General features: G+C 48.4%; 2 protein-coding genes across 4 annotated transcripts in view; both read right to left on the bottom strand.

Annotated features, from left to right (window-relative positions):
• The window catches only part of LOC135897419 (uncharacterized), a 29,798-nt gene extending 21,420 nt beyond the window's left edge, over positions 1–8,378 (bottom strand). Inside the window, exon 1 of the mRNA XM_070532668.1 lies at positions 8,288–8,378. Within this exon, the coding sequence (XP_070388769.1) occupies positions 8,288–8,378 (91 nt within the window). The remainder of the gene's footprint in view (positions 1–8,287) is intronic.
• Positions 1–24,627, bottom strand: part of LOC135897418 (neural cell adhesion molecule 2-like) — a 551,631-nt gene that overhangs the window by 327,717 nt on the left and 199,287 nt on the right. The window lies entirely within an intron of this gene.

Below are 24,627 nucleotides of genomic sequence, written 5' to 3'. Positions count from 1 at the left end.
TTCATGCTTCGCCATGCTCCTGGTGCATCGCGTGAAGACCGTCTCCTGGTTTCGCTTTGTGCAGCGCAGGATCGTTTCGACACGGTGGGCCTGTTCTGCGTCAAATAATACCCGCTGCAGACGTAAACGGCGAGACACAGCAGAGCGCCAGTTCCGTTCGAGTGCTTCTTTTTGAGTATATTCTCGTTACGATGACATTCAATGTTACTTATGTTGCTCGCATACACACCGAACGAAACTAACCGCAGTGATCGTTGCGCTTCGCGAACACACGCGTGCTGGACGTGTGCTCATTTCTGTCGCTGAAATTTTTATGGATAAACTTGAAAACGCCTTCGTAAGAAATCTCGCACGTGGCCATATAAAACGGCGCCGAAGAAAGGAAAAGAATGGCTCCGAGCAGCTATATACGCTTTACTGGTTGAACACTGCGGGCGTTGCATGAGCAGCAGTGTGGCTGCGCCTGCGTCACGCCTTGCGCTTGTGAGCAACACTGAAGCCTGGAAAGAAACAAGTTGAGGTCCGTTTGAAGAGTTTGTTAACTTGAGCGAGTACGGAGCCGATTCCTGCATTTGGGGTGCCCCTAATTTATCGCCTACGCGACACAGTGCTGTGTAGCCTCAGCATGGTCTCGACGTTCTCAATAATAATAATAATAATAATAATAATAATAATAATAATAATAATAATAATAATAATAATAATAATAATAATAATAATAATAATAATAATAATAATAATAATTATTATTATTATTATTATTGTTGCCATCTTACAATAATCGTACATCAGAAGGCAGGCCCGTCAAAGCCAACGAAGTGGCTTGCGTGACTTGGCCCGGCATGTCGGCAAACAAAGTCAAAATGGCAACATGTATAGAAATGACAAGCTCGTGAAGTTCATCACACAAAATGAAACAGAAAATCAGCTGAAATCAGTGACAAAAGAAATACAAGAAAAGAGAAATGCAGTATTATACATATCTTACAGTGCCTTCAACATTTTTTTCAAGTTTCGTTTCGAAGTTGCAGTAAATATATGATCAGGAAGATCATTGAATATTCTTGGGACATAAGCATACCTACTAGCCTTACCAAATCTTGTGTTGCAGTGCGGTACTACAAAACGCAATGTTTTCCGCAGTGCACGGGGAGCAACATATTCTTGTTTGAAATCAGGGTTCCAAAAATGTCTTACCACAACCGTTTAAGTGAACAAAGTTTTAAATGACGGAAGACCCAGATGTATAAATAAGTTCACATTGTCGGCCGAGGAAGAGTTATAAACAATGGACTTCAACATATTTTTTAGAATACTGTCAATTCGACAAAGCCATCGAGATGAGCAAAACCCGAACAATGTAATGCCATAACGTAACACACTGTATGCTAAGGCGTGCATGATAGTGATTTTTACAGGCATCGGAACAATGGATTTAATATTAAAAAGCAGCGAGGAAACACTTCTGAGCCTGCCGCAAAGATACGTCATGTGATCATTCCATGAGAGGTCACTGTCACAGAAAACGCCAAGGTATTTAATGGAGTTAACATATTCTACAGGGGCACACTGACACGATTGGCAAGTACGACAGTGTAGAAACAAGGGTAAATTTGTAACCGTTGCTTTAAGTGGATTTCTAAAACATAACAGTTTTGTTTTTTCTTTGTTTATTGACAAACCGTTGTTAGCAAACCAGGTCACTGCGTCGTACACACTCTCTTGAAGTAATGCAATTGCTTTTGAGTAACAGATATGTTTAGTTAAAAGGACAGTGTCATCTGCATACTGAAATACCATACACTTCGAAACAGCTGAAGAAAAGTCATTTATAAATATGTTAAAGAGAAGAGGAGACAATATAGAGCCCTGAGGCACTCCAGCTTTCAAGGGTAGTTTGTTATTTATGAATAACTCGTTGTCTAAAGATATCACCTGCGAGTGGCCGGACAAATAGTTTTTTTAGGAACTGGTAAAATGGCCCCCTGAAGCCGAGCAGGTATAGTTTTTCAAGCAGGAGTTCGTGGTTCGCAGTATCAAAGGCTTTAGAAGTATCGAGAAACAACGCGCATGCAAACATGTTTTGTTCTAAAGCTGTGTTCAATTCATCTGAAAATTCCTCGAGCAGAGCAATGGTGCCCCGTCCCGCGACAAAGCCGAACTGACGACTCGATATAACTGAAAACTTATCTAGAAATGACGTCATAGTTTCTAGGAGAAATTTTGCTATTATTTGTGACATGATAGGCAAGATCGAAATATGTCGGTAACTGTCCACAATACCTTTCTTTCCTCCTTTAAATAATGGAGATACAATAGCCGTTTTTAATTCCGCCGGCATTGTAGCCGTCTCTAGGAATCCATTAAGTATGACAAGAAGAATACGCGATAGTGCGTTGAAGTTTCGTTGGAGCAAAGATGCCGATATACCGTCTAACGATATACCGTCTATACCGTCTATAATAATAATAATAATAATAATAATAATAATAATAATAATAATAATAATAATAATAATAATAATAATAATAATAATAATAACAGTTGTTGTTGTTGTTGTTGTTATATTGAAGTGAATGTTAGGAGAGGTTGGCGCCTTCATGGTGGCATCGGCTACTCCTTGTCACTTGGCAAACGAACCAAATTTACGTAAAAAGGAAGAATAGCGACACAAAATATAACACTCAGCAGAACACCGGATCAGCAAAAAAATATACAGTCCAACAGTACATGAGTCGCAAAGTTCTGTGCATTAGTTCAGTCCACGTAGGCATATATATATATATAAAGTCAGATGTTTTCAACAGCCGAAACACACAACACATGTAATACACTGCAAGTACAGAACAGAATTATACATATTGCGCAAAAGTTGCGATCACCACATAAACCAGTTATGAACCATGAACAACGTTTACGTAACTCATTTAGCGTATTCGGATCATCTGATACTTAATATTTTCCCAAAATGTTGGTGTCCTCTAAAAACTTTTTCAGAGCAAGAAGTGCTCTTTTTTGAAGGCCCGCAGTTGGCCATGGGCCAAGTATCTTTTTTAGAGTGAATGGTCTTCTGTCTAATATAAACAAATTAGCTTGCAGTACCGTTCTTTGTGTACCGTATTTTGTGCACTCGAGAAGAAGGCGATGCACATCTTCGTCTGGATGGTCACAAGAACACTGCGGACTAGAGACACATTTTATCCTGTACAAGAAGTGTTTCGTAAATGCAGTACCAAGACGCAGCCGGTGTACCAATGTTTCACATTTTCTGTTGTCTCTTAGAGTTTCCGGCATTGATAAGTTTATACATGGGTCTATAGAGTATAACTCCGAGTTTTTAGCTTGCTGGTCAAACCATGTAGTTTTGCTGAGACGACAAGAAATCTGTCTCAGGATCAGACGGACTTCACTACGCAATAGGGGAAGATTGGTTGTATCTGCGTTATTGTGCGCCCGATTCCGAGCTGCATCCGCTGAAGTATTACCAGGAATATTGCAGTGCCCAGGTATCCACTGGAATGCAATTACGTGGCTCATTGCGCTTGCTTTTGTAAGTTTTTTGAGCGTCTCATACAATAGCGAAATGTTCAAAGCATTTTTTCTTATTGCTCTGTAGTAATGTGAGAGCGGCTTGCGAATCGCTAAAGATAACCCATTTTTGCGAATTTTTTTCTGATCTTATGAAACGCAAAGCACACAGGATTGCAAATAGTTCTGCCATGGTGGAAGATATCTGCCGGGATAATCTAAATGTTTGCTGTAGTGCTAAATGTGGAATGACGAATGCTTAAGTGGAAGAATTTTTATGACACGAAGCATCTGTATAAACGTGGATGTACTGGGGATATAATGAGTAAATTTGGAAGAGTGCCACTTGCTGTGCGGCTACTATGAACATGTCTCTCTTAGATATAATCCCGTCAACCAATAATTCTATTTGAAGGCATGTTAACATCCAGGGAGGGTAACTAACATCCACTTTGCATAATTCAAATCTTGGTAATAATGCTTTATGTTCTCGAACAACATCGTGAATATCGCTTTTGTTTCTTTCGGTGAGCGCAAGGTTTAATGGGTGCTTCTCGTGTTGGGTTAAGATGCGATACATATGTCGCCATGCTTCAGCCGTTCGTATGACTGGAAATGGGGGGGGGGGCGACGAGCTTCAGCAATTACTAAAGAACTCCAGGTAGCCTGCGGAACCCCAAGACACACTCGCAGCCCCCTTGCTAGTACACGTTCAAGACGTTCCTCAGAAGTTTGCGATAAACCATGGAGAATGGGTGCCGAGTAAGCAATTTTTTGTTTTATGAGTGCGTTATGAACTTGTAGTATAGCGAAGAGACTGATCCCCCCCACGTTGTGCCTGCGGGTCGCCGAAGTACGTTTATTACTGCATTGGTCTGCTTGTCAATTGCGCGGATGTGTGAAGCCCATGTTAGCTGGCGGTCAAGAATAGCTCCAAGAAATTTATGCTCTTTCACAAACATCAAAGTTTGCCCGTTAAGCCTAAGTCGGAAATTAATCAACTGTCGTCTAGTGAAAGGAAGTACGGCTGTCTTTGCGTATGAAAGACTCCAGCCTCTTTCTTTCAAAAGGTGTCGATACTATCAAGACCCTCTTGCAGCGTTGTTTGAATGTCTTGTATATGAGATCCAGAGGCCCATATGCAGATGTCATCTACGTACAGAGAATACTGTAGACCAGACGGGAGTTCTTGTGGCAAGGCTGCCGTGACACAGTTGAAGAAAAACGGACTGAGAACACTGCCCTGCGGAACGCCCTGCGTTATGCTGTGATAATTACTTTCTCCTTGAATTGTTTCCATAAATATTTTTCTATCTTTCAAAAAATTTGATAACCATCGCAGCGTTCGACCGTGTAGGCCAAGCTCTAACATACCAGCAAGGACGTGTATGTGACTTACAGTGTCGAATGCTCTTTGAATGTCTAAGAATACTGCTACTGTCACATTTCCGCAAATTCTTTCATGTTCGACGCATGTGGCAATGTCTAATACTGCATCCATCGTACACCGATTTTGTCGAAAACCGGTCATGTGGTCGGAAAACACATTTTTGTGTTCACACCACCATTGCAGTCGACTGTCTATCATCTTCTCCATAAGTTTGGAAAAACTGCTTGTGAGACTGATGGGTCGGTAGGAGTAGAGACCAGGTGGAGTCTTTCCTAGTTTTAGCACTGGAATTACCCGAGCTAATTTCCATGAATCCGGAAGAGTCTCTCCTATCCAGATATCATTAAATATCTCCAAAAGAGTCATTCTTCCTACTGGACCTAGGTTCTTTAACATCACATACGTAACATCATCTGGGCCTGCGGTTGTCTTTGTACAACATGACGAAAGAGCACTTTTCAATTCATTTAAGCTAAACTCACAGTCAAGTTGTGGATGTTGCGACATAAAACACGCACGAACCTTCTGTTCTGCTAGTGTTGTCCGACTTGCAAATTCTAGGCGAGTAACCGGAATTCCTGGTCTGGATATGAGTTCACAAAATTCGTCAGCAACAGATGTTTCCGGAGTGCTTCGAGCTACGGCAAGGGCTCGGAAGGGATGGCTCTGGGTAACTAGACCACTAAAAGATCGGACAACGGACCATATTCTGGGAACTTATTCAGTAAACGGAGGCAACGACGCGCAGTATTCTCGCCATCTTCTCGTACCTAATTTTTGTAAGCGTCAGCGCGAATTTGACTGAACTTTCTGTGCCATCTTGTAGTCATCCAGCTTTCCGCTGCGGCGGTAAGCACGTTCTGTGCGTCTTCTAATTGCTCTTCGGCATTCATATTCGCCGTCGACTGCAGCGTAATCATTTGGAACAATGACTTGCTTTGTGCAGATCTTGTAAGACTCACACAATATATTTGCAAAACTTCGAAAGTTTCGATTTTCGACGAATGAGTTACTTAAGTGGTGCCGAAAACTTTGCCAATTAGTGTATATTGAGTAGCGTCGGGTCCCCTCACTCCGTATGAGGCGATGTTTTACCAGGATCGGAAAATGATCCCTACCATGCGTTTCTATGTCCGTTGACCATTCAACGTTGTTGTTGTCATCTTACAATATCCTCACGCACACCCTGTATACCCTGTTCTACTCACTAAAATTTGTACTCCCCAAGATTCCCTTGGGTTGAGCCAGACCCACCTATTTGGGCTCACTCAAGTGCCCACACCTGTGGAGTCTAGTAAGGCTCTGTAATTCCATTATGTTTATATATTTTAATGATTTCAGGTTGCAGTGCTTAAAAACCAAGCTATAGATTGTATATTTACTTTAGAAGTCACTGCACCAAATGAGTCCTATGGAAACCCGTAAGGAGGGGTCAGTTTCGGGCATTTTTGGACAGCTTTCAGTTTTTGCAATCCAGTTTATCCTTACCCAATACCTTTTCTCCGGGGTACTAAGGGAGCCCTGCAGGAACAACGTCTTTTCTTGCTTGAGATCTATTCTCTGTAGGCGCTATGGTAATTAACGCAAGTAAATGCAATTTGTCGAAGCAGAAGCTTCTAAATTAATGCAAATTCACAGCTACCCTTAACTCAAATTTTCGCTTTTCTCAATGTCCAGTTCACTCTCTCAAAGACGCTTAATACCATGCAGCAAATAGCAGTGAGCATCGGTGATACGTCGATGAAGTTGGCAAGCCTGCTAGGTGGTGGTGGTGGTAACAACTTTATTAAAATTCTGCTCAGGTAAGATCTGGCAGGCCCGAGTCCTAGGATGGCCCCTCACGAGGAGCGACCCGTTCGGCGCAGGCAACGAGGGTTTTTGTAATTTTTGATCTAGCGTTCTCAGCATCTCCTCCCACGTCTGTTGTGAGGGAGCTGGCAGGAGCGACCTGGGAGAAGGTAAGCCCTCGCACCCCGAAAGAATGTGATTTCGGGTATGGCAAGCCTGCTAAACGTTTTGGTGGTGTCGTCATCGAGGCTTTTTAATTATGGAGTTTTACGTGCCAAAACCACTTTCTGATTATGAGGCACGCCCTAGTGGAGGACTCCGGAAATTTCGACCACCTGGGGTTCTTTAACGTGCACCTAAATCTAAGCACACGGGTATTTTCGCATTTCGCCCCCATCGAAATGCGGCCGCCGTGGCCGGGATTCGATCCCGCGACCTCGTGCTCAGCAGCCCAACACCATAGCCACTGAGCAACCACGGCGGGTTCGTCATCGAGGCTACAACACCTTTTGCGCGACCGCGTCATAGTCGCGCTCACGCCAACGCACCCACGCGTAGCAGGCTACGCGTCCTAGACGTTCTACGCGGAAGGTATTTTAAAACAGCGTTTGACAATGGTGCAAGTGGCGAGGCAGTCAAGCAAGCACAAAGGCCGACAGCCATGGAATAAAAGAAAAAAACGGAGGCAAGAGCAATGATGCAACGACCGCGTCGACGTTACGAAAACCAATCTCGATTTTACAAGCTCCGCTCGAAAGGTTGACCGAGTGCGGGTGGCCTGGAATAGCAGCGTTGCAATCGAATCTATAGGTTCCGGTACCGCAAAAGCTAGCATGGCACAAGCGCGAACGGCGAACGGACGCTTGCTCCCGCCGTCCTGCCGGTATCGGCGGCTCGGCGCGACCAAGGAAAAGTGATAGAATCCAAGGAAACACTGCATTCTTCAAATATGGCCATTTGCCTGCCAAAGCCAGAGTCCTAAGCGGGAATGAAAGCGAATAGGCGCTCGCTCGCTTCTGTCAAACCATGGTATAAACGGCAAGGATAAACCGGTTGCGAACACTCGTTGAGTGCATGGCCTTCAGTTTTCCATATTTCATCTGTCTTTTGTAGATGTAGATCAGAATCAAAAAGGCTGTAAAACATAATTTGGTTTGTTTTCTGCAGCACTCGCCTTTGCCGCCTGAACACAAACTGACTCATCATGTTCTTATATGATGACCATAGTTCTTAATACGACATCGCATTCGATGCACGAAATTGCTGCCCCGTGACAGTGCTATCGGTGCCACCTGAGAAACCTCTTCGGATGCCTTACAACGTCCTTTTTAATGTGCAACCTTCGCGTTAACTTTGACAGTATCATTCACCGCAAAACAAACCAATCTACTACGAGAGCTGCGCTGCCCTCACTCAATATTGCGCAGTTTTAGTTCTTGTATACCGCGGTTTATCTGATAAATTACGCAAGTCTGAGTTAATGTACTTCATCATTATTTCTCTCTTTCTAGCTATTTTCAACGTCAATGAGTAGTTTGACTGCGAGGCTGAGCCCCGGGGAAGCAGCTTATAGAGCCGTACGCATCAGCTGCCCTGGGGGCCGAACGCAGGATTGCACATCGGCGAGGGCCAGGGGCGTGTACACCGCGTTTCTTGAGAAGCGGACGGCCATGCTGGCCGATCCAGCAGTGCCGGCGGCCTGCGTCGTACCTAGGGTTTCGGTCGGAGTCCCTGATTAAGTGCGCTCGGTCAGGTCCCGACGCCGGTGAACCGGCCTCCAGGAGAGGCGCCCGGGTCGCATATATTACAGTGTGAGCCGCATCGGAACTGGACATCAAAGTTTGCCCAGCGGCGCAGCGTGATACGAAGGCAGGAAATTAAATAGGTGGCGTCAATCGAATGGCCGAGAGCAGCGCAAACAGGAGAACTCGCGAAGGAGAGCTGCGAGGAGTCGTCGCTGCCAGCCGTCGGCTGCTCGTCAGTAATAATTGGGTCTTCTCACAAGAGATCAAGAGGCGGCGGTCGGCTCCAGGGCGACGTGAACGGCGGGGAAGGCTGGGAGGGGAAAGGAAAAGAAGATCGGGGGACGAGGGAGAATGACCGTGACAGGGACGCGATCAAAGTGGCCCCAGCTGTTGACGGAGGTGCCAAGCCGAGATTTGCTCACGGCTGGCGGCAGCCGCCCACCGGGCGCTTCCAGCTGTCAGCTATACATTTAAAAGCTGCAATTACGCGCAGCCCGACAGGGTCCGCGTCCTGAGCAAGTGGCTCCGGGGCTCAAGCAGCGCAATAAGGAGGTCCGGCCGACCGAGACGCGCAGTGTACACGGGCCCAGCCAGCGTCGCGCGGGAGGAGGGACAAGCGTCTCGCCGCTGGCTTGGCTTCCTGGCGGATGCTTGGCCAGAAAAATAAGAGAAAAAAAATGTGACGTAAACAAGCTCAGCGCCGGCTACGCACTTCGCACTCGATACCTTTAAACATGACCATGCCAGTACTCCCAGCAATCTTGACGGCATTGCTCAGTAACGTTCAGAGTGGCTGCGGCACTGTGCGTTGTGGGTGGCCCCGCTGATGTTTAACAAATACACGCAGCGGATTCCCACACACCCACCCACAAAATGGTCTTGACTTGGTTGCGACGTACTGTATCGTCAAACAAGAAAAAAAGAAGAAACCGCAACACCAAGTTATCCCGCATGCTGTGTTTGGTTTGTAGCGGCGCGAAAATTGGCTACAGCGCCGCCGAGGAAGACGAATGCCGCGTGCAGATTTGCTAGGGATTAATACACGCAAGCGCACCCGGCCTCAGTGGTCGCATCCACCTGCCACTCCCCGGGATTATCGCCATCATGGCTGGCAGGCTCCACTAAACCAGGGCCGTGGCGGGTCCCTCTTTTTAGCTGCCTGCACACGTTCGAGCATGAACGTAGTGCTAGGACGAGAGAATACAGCAATTGCACTAAGTTTTCCAGCCACTAACTACCTGAGTCAAGGGGCAGTTATCTTATTGCTCACAACATTCTCGTCTCTGCATTTTCCTTCCTGAAACCATATCATCCTTTCATTCTAAACAACTTCTCGAAACAGGTGTACAAGACCAGGGTACAGAACCGAAAAAAAAATAGAGTGTTGGTTCTGGTTTAACGTGCTATTATTTCGTTTCCGATAAAAAGGAAATGATAATAGTTTGCTAAGCGGGTCGCAACAAAGAACCAGTTCAGCGAAGTGCAATTAATCTTACGCTTCGAGATTTCAGGCATTAAGCCCATTATACGCATACTAACGACCGGTTCGTATACGAGCCAGTTTTGTATGGGGCAGACAGAACTGTATTCCCTGGCACGTGACAGACGGCAGTTGTTTGTTTTTGACACAAATATAGCTATTGAATACTACATTTTGTGCGTGTGTGAGCGTGGCTTAATAGCCGTAACATATTGTTACGTAGGAAGACGCAGACGAAAAGCTATGTACAAATATATTTACAAGGAAAATACGCTGCGCTTGGCCAAGAGGTGACAGCCCGCGCAAGCTTCTAACCGTCGTCGTCGTCTTCACACCGCTGGTCTTTCGTGATCGCACATATTGTGCCGTAGCACTACCCCCGGCTGCAAAAGCGCCGTCCCGGAGCGACTAAAGATCGGACTCGGAAGCAGTGTAGTAGGCCTTGAGCCTACTGACGTGTACGACATCACTAGATGCCACAGGAGAGGACGAGGTTGAGCCCACAGGAGCAATTTCGTAAGTCACAGGCGTCACCTGGCGCAGCACGCGGTAGCGCCCTGTGTATCGCGAAAGAAGCTTCTCTGAAAGTCCGACGTGACGAGAGGGCGACCACAGGAGCACGAGTGCACCAGGTGAAAACTGTACGTCACGATGGCGGGCGTTGTACTGACACTGCTGAGTGGTCTGTGAGGCCGTAAGTCGAGCACGGGCAAGCTGGCGTGCATGGTCGGCGAGGGCGATGGCGTCGCGCGCATACTCGCTTGTTGAGACCGCAGCAGGAGGAAGTGCCGTGTCTAGGGGCAAGGTAGGTTCGCGACCGTACAGTAGATAAAAGGGAGAAAATCCGGCGGTGTCGTGCCGGGAAGAATTGTACGCAAATGTTACGTAAGGAAGGGCAATGTCCCAGTCGTGGTGGTCCTTGGAAACGTACTTGGCCAGCATATCGGTAAGAGTACGGTTTAACCGCTCTGTCAGGCCATTGGTTTGAGGATGGTATGAAGTAGTCAGTTTGTGTTGAATGGAACAGGAACGCACAATGTCAGCGATAACTTTCGAGAGGAAGTTTCGACCACGGTCAGTAAGCAGCTGTCGCGGGGCACCATGAAGCAAGATAATGTCACGCAAGAGAAAGTCCGCCACGTCAGTGGCGCAGCTGGTAGGGAGAGCCCGAGTGATAGCGTATCGGGTGGCGTAATCAGTCGCGACGGCTACCCATTTGTTCCCAGAGGATGACGTGGGAAAGGGACCGAGCAGGTCTAATCCAACACGAAAGAATGGTTCCACAGGGACGGTGATCGGCTGGAGATGACCGGCAGGTAGTACCTGAGGTGTCTTCCGACGCTGGCAGGGATCACAGGCACCAACATAGCGTCGAACGGAGCGAGCAAGACCAGGCCAATAGAAGCGGCGGCGGACGCGGTCGTACGTGCGGGTTACCCCAAGATGTCCGGCAGTGGGTGCGTCATGCATCTCAAAGAGCACAGTCTGTCGTAGATGTTGTGGCACGACAAGAAGAAGATCAGGGCCATCAGGGAGGAAGCTCCTTCGGTACAGAATGCCGCCCTGGAGGACATATCGGCGAACGGATGCGTCGGTAGGTGTAGAGCGCAGACGCTCGATGAGTACTCGCAGCGATAGGTCTCGGTACTGCTCATCGGCGATGTTAGCGAAGGCAGACACAGAGAAAATGCCGTCGGCGGTACTACTGTCGGCGTCGTCAGGCTCGTCTACCGGGTAGCGAGACAGGCAGTCAGCGTCCTTGTGTAGTCGGCCAGATTTGTAGGTGACAGAGAACGAATATTCTTGGAGGCGTAAGGCCCAGCGACCAAGTCTTCCTGAAGGGTCTTTCAATGAGCATAACCAACAAAGCGCGTGATGGTCTGTGACAACGGAAAAGGACCGGCCATATAAGTATGGGCGGAATTTCGCAACCGCCCAAACTAGGGCCAGACACTCACGCTCAGTGATGGAATAGTTGCGCTCCGCGGGTGAGAGGAGCCTGCTGGCGTAAGCGATAACACGGTCGTGGCCACGCTGGCGTTGTGCCAGTACTGCGCCAATTCCGTGACCGCTGGCATCAGTACGGACTTCGGTAGGCGCAGAAGGATCGAAATGGGCCAGAATGGGAGGCGTTGTGAGAATGTCGATTAGATGAGAGAATGCAGAGGCCTCGTTATCGCCCCACTGGAAAGGAGCGTCTTTTTTCAAAAGGTCGGTTAGTGGTCGTGCTATGGCGGCGAAATTCCTCACGAAACGGCGGAAGTACGAACAAAGGCCGATGAAGCTGCGCACATCCTTGACACACTTCGGAACAGGGAAGTGCGCAACAGCATGGATCTTGCCTGGGTCCGGTTGCACTCCGTTCGCGTCAACGAGATGTCCAAGGACGCTAATCTGGCGACGGCCGAATTGGCACTTCGATGCGTTGAGTTGCAGACCGGCTCGTGGGTGCTACGTCATCCCCTTCCCCTCTCATGGTCGGGGCCCGTGGGTGCTGCGTCATCCCCACGCTACCGGAGAGGTCACTCACCCGACGCTCGCCCCGGATTCGTCGAAGAGAGGTCACTCACCCTACGCTCTCCCCGGATTCGTCGAAGAGAGGTCATTCACCCGACCCTCTCCCCGGATCCGTCGAAAAGAGGATCGACATCCCCTTCCCCTCTCAACTTGGTCGGGGCCCGTGGGTGCCGCGTCATCCCCACGCTTCCGGAGAGGTCACTCACCCGACGCTCTCCCCGGATTCGTCGAAAAGAGGATCGACTTCTCCTTCCCGTGCTTGGTATTGCAGGAGGAGGGGCCTTCTCTATGTGCCTGTCACGTGTCATCGACGAAAGCAAGATCCCGCCCACACGATTGTAGAGAGCCTATTTAAGGGGTTCCGATTTATACTTCATACTTCATACTTCATTCTCTTCTTATTTTCTTTCAACTACCTTTGAATAAACAGTCCAAGTTTCGCACTAGCAAAACGTCGTCTCGCCCTTGCTCGGTCGCCATGGTCTACCGGATGCCTGCAGCTTGCTGACAACGCCACGCTACCAAATAAGGAAAGGTCGGTCGAGCTTCGAAAGACAGGCGCCGCTACTTCTCGGCAGCAGTACGGTACGCTACCCTGGAGTGCGCAAGAGACAGGTCGCTAGCAGTGGGATAGCCTACCAATGCAATCAACTGGTTGCTAACGGAGGGATCTCCCTGAAGTGCAACAAACTGGCTGGCAGCGATTGGGATACGGAATCCTGGAGACCCCAACTTGGACGACAACTACGAGATCGTAGCCTCTTCGTCCTGGCAACAACGTTCGGAAAGAAGGTGTCTGGATCATGACTGCATATGGTGAGTGCACAGCTTTTCTTCACTGAGATATCACTTGGCTTTTACGTATTTTTTGGAAAGTACATAGCAGTGATTTTTTTTAAACCACTGAAGGAAGTTTGAGTACGTCAACGTTGTATAGAGTGAAGGTTTAGCAGCACTAAGGGCAGCCATGAACTTGAAGGCAATAAAGAAGCCGGAATTGTTGAGCTTGGCCAAAGAGTTGGGCCTCCAAATTGCCGAATCAAAAAGAAAGCCGGAGATCATTGAGGCGATCGAGGCGACCGGGGCAGACGACGAGGAATTGACGGAATGCCTCGAGAGCATTAAAGAGAAAGAAGAGCGTAAGCGCCTAGAGGAAAAAGAAGAGTGCGAGCGTGAGTGCGCTGCACGTGAAGAAGAAGAACGTAGGCAAAAGCACGAAAAAGCGTTAGCGGCATTGGACAAACAGATACAATATTGGCAGCAGGTAATGGAACATAGACAACGCCTGTCTGAAAATTCTGTGGGCAGTACAGAGCAAAAGAATGAGAATGTATCTAGCAGACTTTCGCCAAAAGCCGACGCGAAAAGCATTGCTTGTGAGATTAACGGCCCAGTCATACTCGAACGGAAAGGGCTAGCTGCTAACGATGTCTTAGTGGTAACAGAGGCCTTTAAAGGCCAGAGTGAGAGAGACGAGGTGCTGTGCCAACAGAGGACTGTAGAGACAGCTAGGCCAGCTGCGAACAAATTGGCACAGTTACAGCGCGTGTGCGTCGCATCTCATGGTAGCGAGGTCGTTAGCGAGATACAGAATACTGCGGACTTGGCAGACACGAGCACCTATGTCAGGTCAGACCTGCGTACCGAAGTAAGGTGCCAGCTGGGCGATGCATTTGAGAGTAGTTCTCGGGATGGCGAGCTCCGTAGCTCACGAGAGAACAACCGCATGGTTCAGGTATCGGTGCGGCTCTCCGCCAGTCTAGGTAGCCTAGAGATGGATGATTTAATTAGGAATCATTCAGACTGTGCGTGTGAGACAGCGCTCGAGACCGACGGGCTGTGTGTCGATGCACAGCGTGAGCTGGGCAATGCAGTAGAGGGCAGTTCGCATGACTGCGAGTTGCATAGCTCGAGTAAAGCCTGCTGCATTGTGCCAGAGTTGGTTGAGCTGTCCGCCAGTCGAGGCAAAGATAGAGTCGATTTAAATGATAGTCACTCAGACTGTGCGGGCAAGAGACCGATCCGGGCCGATGAGATGTGTAACGGCCAGCACGAGGCGCCAGAAGGCGACATAAAGGAGCATTCAAAGAGAAAGCGCCGCAGAAAGCAGCGCCGTAAGGATCCGAATGCGGTGGCTAAAGTAGCGAAGCCAAAGACGGCAACAGGCGCGGAAAGGCAGGGCGCAGCGAAAAGGAAGGTGCGGTCGTCACGGACGATACCGACTCATCAAACACGTTCAAGCCACCGGTCAAAAGAGGACCGAGAAGCATGTTCTGCACGGACGCGGACAAAGGGCACGGGGCAGTTAAATTTCTCGTCGTTCCGTCGTTCTTTTCAAAGCTCAGCGTGCAGTACGAAGAAGCGCAAGGTGGTAAGACGAGACCAGGTGGGGAGTAGCGACGCGGTCAATCAAGGTCATGCTGAAAGCGGGGCGCCAGGACGCAAATTGGCCGGGGACTCTAACGTCTTGCGGGAGCTGATAGTGAGTCAGCCCTTTTGTTGTTTCTCCGTAGCCAGAGTAGCTTTCGGTCCGCGACCTCCTCGAGTTCGGCTCAAAGTATGAGTCAGTCAAAAACGTTTGAAACGGGAGACCAAGGGAGCTTCCGTAGAAATGAAGTGTTTTGTTTTATTTCTGAACATTTGGAAATTTTCGCGAGTTGAGACTAGAGTTTCTTTCAATATGTAAGGTATGAGCTCTGTTTGTGTTTTGTTAGAGCAGCTAGAGATTTGAAAGACGCGGTTTTTTGTAAACATGTAGTATCGCGAGGTGTTCATTAATAAGTAGATAGGCTTTCAAATTTTGTGTGTAAGTAACCTGAGTGTCAAGGTTATCGTTGAGAGGCCTATAGTAACGCGTGTGTGTTTTAGTTAACCTTTTTCTTTTTATGCGTTTTTTTTATTTCTAAGGTTAAGCGCGTAAGTTTTCAGTGAGTGCATGATTTGCACCGAGAAGCGTTTTTAGTTCCTTTAGCGTCTGTCCTGTGTGGACGGAAGGAAGCAGAATTATGACTGGGTTGCTCGTGTGTGTTGAGGGCAGCCGTATTCTGACTTCTTTAGTGAGTGTGCGTAGAACGAGTTATTGGCAGACGCAATTTGTTAAGGGTTCTGCGGAGTGCGTAAGTTACGCAAGTTTAGTTGTTTGTTTAAGCTACGTGTCCTGTAGGGACTAAAGGAAGAAACGTGAGTAGGCGTAATGAAAAGTTTGCCTACGACGCAAGTACGCGTTCTGAATAGTGACCACAAGGCTAGCGCGCTTGTGATTACGTACTTGTGAAGATGGCCAGACTGTTCAGTGGCACCAATACGTGCGATAAGTACGCCACTGCGATAGGTTGGAAACATGTGGTTCGTGTAGTTGGGCGGTGCAGAAGCTAGCTTGCTTATCGCTGGTTCAAGAATGGTCAGCTTAACGGCAATGCCGACGGTTTAAGTTGTTGCCCCTAAAGTATCGAAAGCCTCATGCTCATCCGGGTTTCCATGCCATTTTGTCATGCATTCATGTTTTTCCGAAGTGAAGCCGATTGTTAGCTGATTTTAATAGCCACGTCCTAACGCTTTCAAGAAATGGCGTTTTTAGTGTTGTAGAGGGCAGGACGCGCGTAGGTAATGGGAAAGGTGTAGCGGGTTTTCTTTTTTTTTAAAAGCCGGGTGTCTCTTGGGGGAGAGTGGCCTTGTGCTCGCTGCACTGTTCTGTGGTGATTGCTTGCCCACGCAGGAGACGAAAAATGGCAAGACCAACTTCACCGGACCGGACTAGGGAGAAATGTCACAAGAGCGCCACGTGGACGGATGACCACTCCCCGGAATCTACCTGCTACGAACGAAGGGTTCGTGACCTCTACGGAGAATCCTGAACCGAAACGCCGATCCCTCGTACAGCGGCTGCTGGCCCCTACACGTCGAGATCTTCCTCCCCCGCCGGAGAGCCTGTTAGGTATGGCCGGACGCCACGGGCCCCGTGGGTGCTACGTCATGCCCTTCCCCTCTCATGGTCGGGGCCCGTGGGTGCTGCGTCATCCGCACGCAACCGGAGAGGTCACCCACCCGACGTCGCCCCGGATTCGTCGAAGAGAGGTCACTCACCCGACGCTCTCCCCGGATTCGTCGAAGAGAGGTCATTCACCCGACCCTCTCACCGGATCCGTCGAAAAGAGGATCGACATCCCCTTCCCCTCTCAACTTGGTCGGGGCCCGTGGGTGCCGCGTCATCCCCACGCTTCCGGAGAGGTCACTCACCCGACGCTCTCCCCGGATTCGTCTAAAAGAGGATCGACTTCTCCTTCACGTGCTTGGTATTGCAGGAGGAGGGGCCTTCTCTCTGTGCCTGTCACGTGTCATCGACGAAAGCAAGATCCCGCCCAAATGATTGTAGAGAGCCTATTTAAGAGGAAGCTTTAGCTCGAGTGCTCCTATCTAAATACATGTAAAAGGAGAACTCGTTTTTCTCGGCAACCACTGCACCAAATTTGACGAGGTTTGTTGCATTTAAAAGACAAACTTAAAATTTAGTGACTGTTGGTTTCGAATTTTTGAGCTAGGTTGTGAATTTGTTATTAAAAATCGGCAAAATCGAAAATTTTCAGAAAACCAAGCTATCAAGTTTACAGCTCTGTAGCTGAACCAGTAAAAGTGATCATACAATTCTGTGAAGTGCATCTAATAGTACATCTAAAGCGGACAAAATTGATATGTTACACATGAATATAAAAAAAATTAATCATAGGGAAGTACAACTTTTGCAAAATCGTCGTAACCGACGTAACAAATTCACGTAAGATGTAAAATGAGATATTGAATTTGTCCGCTTTGAATGATCTAATGGACGCCGTTTACAGAACCGCTATATCAGTTTTTGATGCAGAGCTATGAATTTGTAAACTTCGTCCTTCTATATTTTCAAACGGTCAAATATTCGAAAATTGTTGTAAGAAACTTTAAGCCCTAAATTGAAATTCCGCTTCAACAGTCACTAGAATTTAACGTTCTCTTTCAAATGCAACAAATTTCATCAGAATCGGTCCAGGGGTTATCTCATAAAAACGTTTTTGCGTTTTACATGTACTTGAATAGGCCGCGTCGGAGTTGAGCCCGAGCTATAGCTTCCTCTTAAGGGGCTCCGATATATACTTCATACTTCATTCTCTTCTTATTTTCTTTCAACTACCTTTGAATAAACAGTGCAAGTTTCGCACTAGCAAAACGTCGTCTCGCCCTTGCTCGGTCGCCATGGTCTACCGGATGCCTGCAGCTCGCCGACAATGCCATGCTATCAAATAAGGAAAGGTCGGTCGAGCTTCGAAAGACAGGCGCCGCTACTTCTCGGCAGCAGTACGGTACGCTACCCTGGAGTACGCAAGAGACAGGTCGCTAGCAATGGTATCGCCTACCAATGCAACAAACTGGTTGCTAACGGAGGGATCGCCCTGATGTGCAACAACACACACACACACACACACACACACACACACACACACACACACACACACACACACACACACACACACACACACACACACACACACACACACACACACACACACACACACACACGTGCTCAGAATCTCTCAGAATTCTTTTGAGCAGACATATCATCAATTCGGGGAGGAGTCGCTCGTTTAAAGCGCTTTTTTGCCTGGGAAGCTTTCCCTATACTGTTTCACTTTAAGGAGCGTGGATATATGAACGCGACGGCTTCCATATGTACAGGTACTTTTGACAAAAACCAGAATAGTGGGCCCCGGTTTAGCGCATCTGACTCGAGGGCCAACAGCCAAAGGGACCTATGGCCAGACAAAGTGCAGAGCGCTCTCTAAAGAGAACGACAAGGAAATACCTCGGAGCTGAGCCAGCCGCTCTGCGGCTGCTCGGTTCGCTGCGCCACCAGCGCCTGCATTGTAGGAAACACCGAAATCACTGCGGAAACACGGCTGCTCGGGCCGGAAGCAATCAGTTCGCTCAGGGGCTCTCATCGTAACCCCCTTCGAAAAGGTTCGTCCCGTGAATCCTGTCGTTCTCGGCTCTCAGTGTAGCCCTGTCGTTTGTGCTACTCCTTGAAACCGCTGCACAGCGACACGCGCCTGGGCCGCTGCAGTGTTGAGAATTGTTTAATTAAATTGTCCACCACAAAAAGAGGCGTGCGTGCAAAAATGTATTGTGTACTGCATGAAAACACGAATGCGCATGTTGTAGGTACTTGTGCGCGAATCTAATGTGCTTTGAAGTGTCAAATGGAGACTTTTATGTCATTGGACAAAGTAGATAGCTACTTTTCCTTTACCTAAGCCTGACCTAAACTGAACTAAAGAAAGTAAATTTGTTCAAGTTTTCTTTTAATGTTTGCGAAGTACTTTTTGTCAAAGGTGGCTCGGCCCTGAGAGAAAATAAACTGAAAATATGACGACAACGTTCAAACGAATGTCCCCGTGTTCTGTTAGAAATATTTCAGCCTATGTTGTGACGTAATTGGCGGTGGACTTTTTCGTCACTTTCTTTGCTCACGGAAACGGCAAGCATGTTTTAAACATCGCGCGACAGGCCGCGAAGGTTCTGCCGAAAGGTCGCCATGTCGAATACGTGCAAGTAACAAACTGTACTCACTGTCACAAACGCAACTGTCTCAATCGCAAACTGTACTTATTAAACTACATTAGCCGAAGAAAGCAAGCAAATGCAAATAATTTAGTCGCTTATCATATCGGTTCTCTTTTTAACTTCGCCATCTGTTTTACACTAATATGTTGTTGTTCACGCCTTCTGTCACAGAAAGAAATGTTCATGAATAGTTTGATTTCTTTCTTGATTTCAGATTTCACCCGCCGTGACGTCTACTTCATGCTTAATATTTTGCTGCCTGTTTGCTCATATCTCTGTGCAGGGCTGTTCGGATTTTATATAAGCCTTTGAAAAATATGTAAACAATTAATGTCGCAAAAATTGTGCTCAGCGGCCCACTAGATTATATTTGAGCTTACACGTTGCGAAAGACGCGTAGTTAAGCTGGCAGGATGGAAACAGTGAGTAAGCAAACAGGAAGGAAACAAAATATAAACTACGTAGCGCCGCCGAGAACGATGCTGGGCTCTAACTAAGATTCACCGACACCTCTGGAGCGTATACGTGCCGCGCGCTCGCCTGCGATTGAGTTTTGCTCACCGCGAGCGATTCGTCATGCCACCAAGAAATTATATTGCGCAGCCAATAGCCCGGCTTCTGCTTTCTCTCTACAGCCACCAGAAACGCGCATCGAAAAACTAGGAGCGAAGGCACGATCTCTCCGCTTCCCCGTCTGGCAGGAGTGCGGAACGCCCCCTTTTCTCCGCAAAGTCCTCAGCGTCCGGCGAAGACCATCCGTGGCTCATATATATGCTTTAGGGCGTTGTCTACAAGGGGTATAAACCAGAGCTCGCCGCGTGCTTTGTTCCTCGGTGGTTGGGAACAGCCGGCCACAACGACCGGCCTAATCCCCAGTGACGGTTCACTAAATCTTAAGAACCAATACAATTACTCTCACTTTGGCGGCATCGATCCATTAGAGCGTGCCAAGGACTTCCTGCAGGCCGGCGCAAGCCTTCCCGTCTCGAGCCAAAGCCGTTTCCGGCACATTGCGAGCGCACTGAGCCCCGGACGCCCGGGCCGGACGTGGCGCTTCTGTTCAGAGGTGGCCGGCATGGAGAGGGAAGTGAGGGCGAGGGGAATGTGCCGGGGGTGGCAAAAGTGACCGCGCTGGTTGCCGGACAGCAGCACGCTGCCACTAAACCAGGAGCAAGCGCGGTTGCACCAATCCAATTGCGGCTGTTCTGGCGACGCGCTTTAATATTTTGCTTGCCTCAGTGCCTCCTCCACTTTCTTTTCTTTCTGTTCCATGCATTCAGGTTCCTAAATTTCGTACGCTCCTCTCGGTTCCAGGTGCGTTGTGCCTTTTAAATGCTTAGAGAGGCCACAAACACAAAAATCAAGTTAGCCTAGATTGGCAGAGTGGTCTTTAAGAATAGCAGATGCACCACCCTTTCCAGCAACAGAGCTGCGAGAAGCAGTAAATTATGGCATCAAGTACACAGTTTACCAATCACTATTTTTTTTATCAACAATAACTTTAATCATGCATTGCTGGGTTGCAAGAGAGACAGAGAGAGAGACAAAAGGGAAAGGAAAGACAGGGAAGATAGCCAGTGTAAATACCGGATGGCTGCTACCCTGTGTTGGGGAAAGGGGCAAGGGGAATAAAAGAAGAAAGACGAGAAAAAGAAACTAGAAAAATTCACAGAGTAACGCGATGCTCTGCGCTATAACAGTCAAAGGCGGTCGCACAATTCAGAAGCCCTTAAAAACTTCAGCAAAGCCCTTAAAGCCTTGAGTGCCAAAACCCGTCTGGAGCAGTGTCCGATAACTTTTTCCTCTGTGAAGGGGACATTGTCCAGATTTTCGAGCGCGGTAGCGAGCACCTTTCTTGGCGCGCTGTAACGGGGACAGTCACAGACGAGGTGCGCGATCGTCTCCTCGCAGCCGCAGGTGTCGCAAGTAGGGCTGTCGGCCATTCCGATGCGCAACGAATAGGAGTTCGTGAATGCCACGCCGAGCCACAGGCGGCACAGAAGTGTTGCTTCCGCTCATGGTAACCCTGGTGGAAGACGGAGTTGCAAACGTGGGTCCAATATGTGAAGACGTGCGTTCGTGCATTCACTGGTGTTCCACAGAGTTTGCGTAAGCTCGCGTGCGATGGAGCGAAGACTTGTGGCTACATCTGTTCTTGACAGTGGTATGGGTATAATATGGGCACCATCGTGGGCTGATCGGGCAGTGTCATCCGCACAGTGATTTCCCGAAATTCCGCAGTGACCCGTTATCCACTGGTAGATGATGTTGTGCCCCTTGTCGATTGCGTGATGGTGGAGTAGTCGGATGTCTGCGACTAATTGCACATTAAGTCCGTGGTTGAAAGGGGACAGCACACACTGGAGAGCAGCTGCCTTCGAGTCACAAAAGATGGACCATGAATATGGTGATTTGTGACCAATAAACTCCAGAGCAGCACGGATAGCTGCGAGTTCTGCAGCCGTCGATGATATAACCTGAGACGTCTTGAAATGGATGGTGACAGATTTTGCGGGAATTACTACTGCTCCAGCTGAACTTTTAGAGGAGACAGAACCGTCCGTGTAAACGTGGGTGCGTTCTTCGTGCTTGTCATGTAGGAATAAAAGCACGGTTTTTTTGAGGGCGAAAGATGACATCTCTGTTTTCTTTTCGATGCCGCGGGTATGACAAGAAGGGCCTGGAGTGGATGCAGGCACCACAGCGGTAAAAGATGGACGTGCTGCAGGCGTGAAGTTTGACGATAAAGTTCCATGGTCGGCGGAAATAACTTTGCTAAACGCTGAACGAGGGCGAGTGGCAGGAAGGGAGGCAAGATGATGCGATGGAAGTAGGGCAAAGTGCCTGGTATGCATCCTTAAAGAGTTGACACGAATATACGTATTGATGGGGTGATCATGCGCGATGGCTATTGTTGCTGACCGCTTTTGTACTGGTGTGCTTATGAAAGGGCGCGCAGGTCGGGTCAGAACCCGCAACTGCTTTGAGAAGTACTCACCCTTTTTGACGGATTGCTGGGATGCAAGCGTGTTATTGAAGTGTATGAATTGTGAAGACTAAAACTGATAGATGCAACAAGAAGCTCTATAAGCCATAAGAACGCAAGGTAAACAAACAAAAAGACAAGGCGTAGTATACCCAGTGCTTAAAGCGCAATGTACTGCACGAAACATCTACTGCAGGCCGCTGACTTGACTTCGTCTTCGGTCATGTGCTTAGGTTGAGGTACATGTTTGCGACGACGTTCCTTGCGGTCGATTAAGCATGTAAGCCACTGCTGCTACAATCAAGGGTGCAAACAAAGGGTCGACCCGTAGCGTAGACTTGCGTGGTACCCGATCACTGCTATAACCAAATGGTGTGGAGAAAAAAAACGCCCTAGAGCGACGTTTAATAAAACTTGTAAGGTGTCTTGTGCTCTGCAGTCCGATATACCTACATAGGCCCTGCAGCCGCATGACATATACGAAATAGTAAGGCAAGACCCGCAGGACCACGGCATAGACGGGCGTGTATAGTAGCGGCCAATCGTGCTGTTTCGAGAAGCGTGGTTTGCGAGCTGGCGTCTTAAAGGATCATCCAGTCTAGGCCAACACGACACCGATTTTGGTCTACCGACTGTCGGTGACAGCGTTTCTTCCTTCGTGTCGGTGCCTCTGTCCCACTGCACCGACGCCGAGATCTCCGCCGATCGTACGCTGATTGTCGACGTCGGTACAGTGTGACAGATGCGCCGACACGAAGGAAAAAACGGTGTCGCCGACGGTCGGCAGACCGAAATCGGTGTCGTGTCTGCCTAGTGTGAATGAGTCTTTAACATCCAGAAACGACGACACACTTCACGGACCGATAGAAACGTCGCATGCGGACGATGACGTGCCTCGGTCATTTAGAGTTTCCTTGCTCTATACGGAAAGTAGCTCTAACATCCTCTCTACAATTTCACGCCATATCTCCTGAGACGTTGAACTGTATGCATAGTTCAACTTTATATAGAGAAACTTTTGCTCTTTTTGTAGAACAATAGCAACAATTAGGCCTTACCAAATGTGTTAAGCATCTCCAGCGTTTCACATCTTATTTGTCTTTATTATACCTTGTCCATAGTTTCTTTTTCTCTTTTTTCTATCTTTTTCGACTGGTGGCTCTCCATATTCCAATATGGTCAGTGCCGTTTGCTCAATGAAGCAATGAACACACATAGTCAGAAATTTGCTCTTCACTATGGGCCAAACAAAGATAATACATTGGTCTTTTGTGAAATTTTCCTGTGCTTTGTGCAAATTGCAAATATCATCCGTATGACAATTTTCCTCGTCCATCGGAACTAAATAATAAAGTTTTTCATCCATCCATCCATCCATCGGAACTAAAAAAAGTTTTAAAACAATTTTGGATATCTAAGAAAATTTTTCGAAGTACGGCACGGTTTCATTCTAATGCGGCTCTCGGCAGTCGGAAACGGCACTGTCACTTGAACCTCGGTCGGCGTTGATGGGGCCCTATTTCGTGGCGCTGAAAACACGCAGAAGAGCTTGCTCGATTGCAGCTATTACGGAAGCTGCGAACTATGTTGTCGACGAGCGCACGCAAAGCGAAGCTGCGTGTGACAGGCATAGCGCTTTTCTTTTTCTTTCTTTTTTTTCTTGTTAATCCTTAATTTTTTCTTATTTTTCTTTGCCTGTTTAAGATCCTCGAGTGCGATCCGCGTCGAAGGCGGACGACGGCCGAAAGGTTCCCTGTTTCCTGCATCGCAGCAGTTTGCGCGCTACCTTGATTAGAGTCGCGGCACCATGTAATCCGCACGGGATGACTGCGAGACGGAGCGCGCCTCCACCATCGCCCGAGGCGAATGTTTTGTTTGCGTTGCTCCTCGCGTGTCGTCGTCGCGCTTCCATCCGAGTCCCCGAGCCGACCGGAAATTATAGCGTCCTCGAAATGGGGCACTTGCTGTGGCAAGGCCCGCAGGAGAGACAACTCCGTTGAAATATTTACGGATCTTCCCACGGGCTCCGCAGCGAAAGGGAGAGAGCGCGGGAGAGGTGAGGGGGAAGGGGGGGGGGGGTTCGGTCGACTGCCGAAAAGCACCCACTGTGAAGAAGATCTGCTACAAAGCAAAATTCATAAGAACGCAGCTCCACCGTTCGAAGCGGATCCGCGCAGACGGTGAAGAGGTGGCGAGGCCACGATACTCGTCGTCGGCAGCAACGGAGGCGGCGGGCGCTAACAAAGTTTCCCCTGCACAGCCTATTTGCGCGCGTTCTGTCAGGTACCGGCGCCGTGCCATCACGTAGGATGGCGTGCGCGCGTATGCATTCTCGAATAAACAGCTCGCGGCGACCAATCACGACGGCGCTGCGCTCTCTCGCTTCTTGCTCGCGCCCATTTGGGAGGGGGATCCGAGATGCGAATCTCTATACTCTTTAGTGCCGACGACTGGCATAAGCGGCCATTGGAGGCCAGCTTGGAAACAGATATTGTAATGTGAACAGTGAATTGTGCTACTTTCATTGGAACATAGGGCTGGTGAGTTTCAGGCTGTGCCATTTTTGTGCTTGAAACTATAACCGAATAGCTATTGGGTGCAC

Source organism: Dermacentor albipictus, chromosome 1, assembly GCF_038994185.2.
Source record: "Dermacentor albipictus isolate Rhodes 1998 colony chromosome 1, USDA_Dalb.pri_finalv2, whole genome shotgun sequence".
Lineage (NCBI taxonomy): Eukaryota > Metazoa > Arthropoda > Arachnida > Ixodida > Ixodidae > Dermacentor > Dermacentor albipictus.
This window is presented reverse-complemented; position numbering and strand designations above follow the sequence as displayed.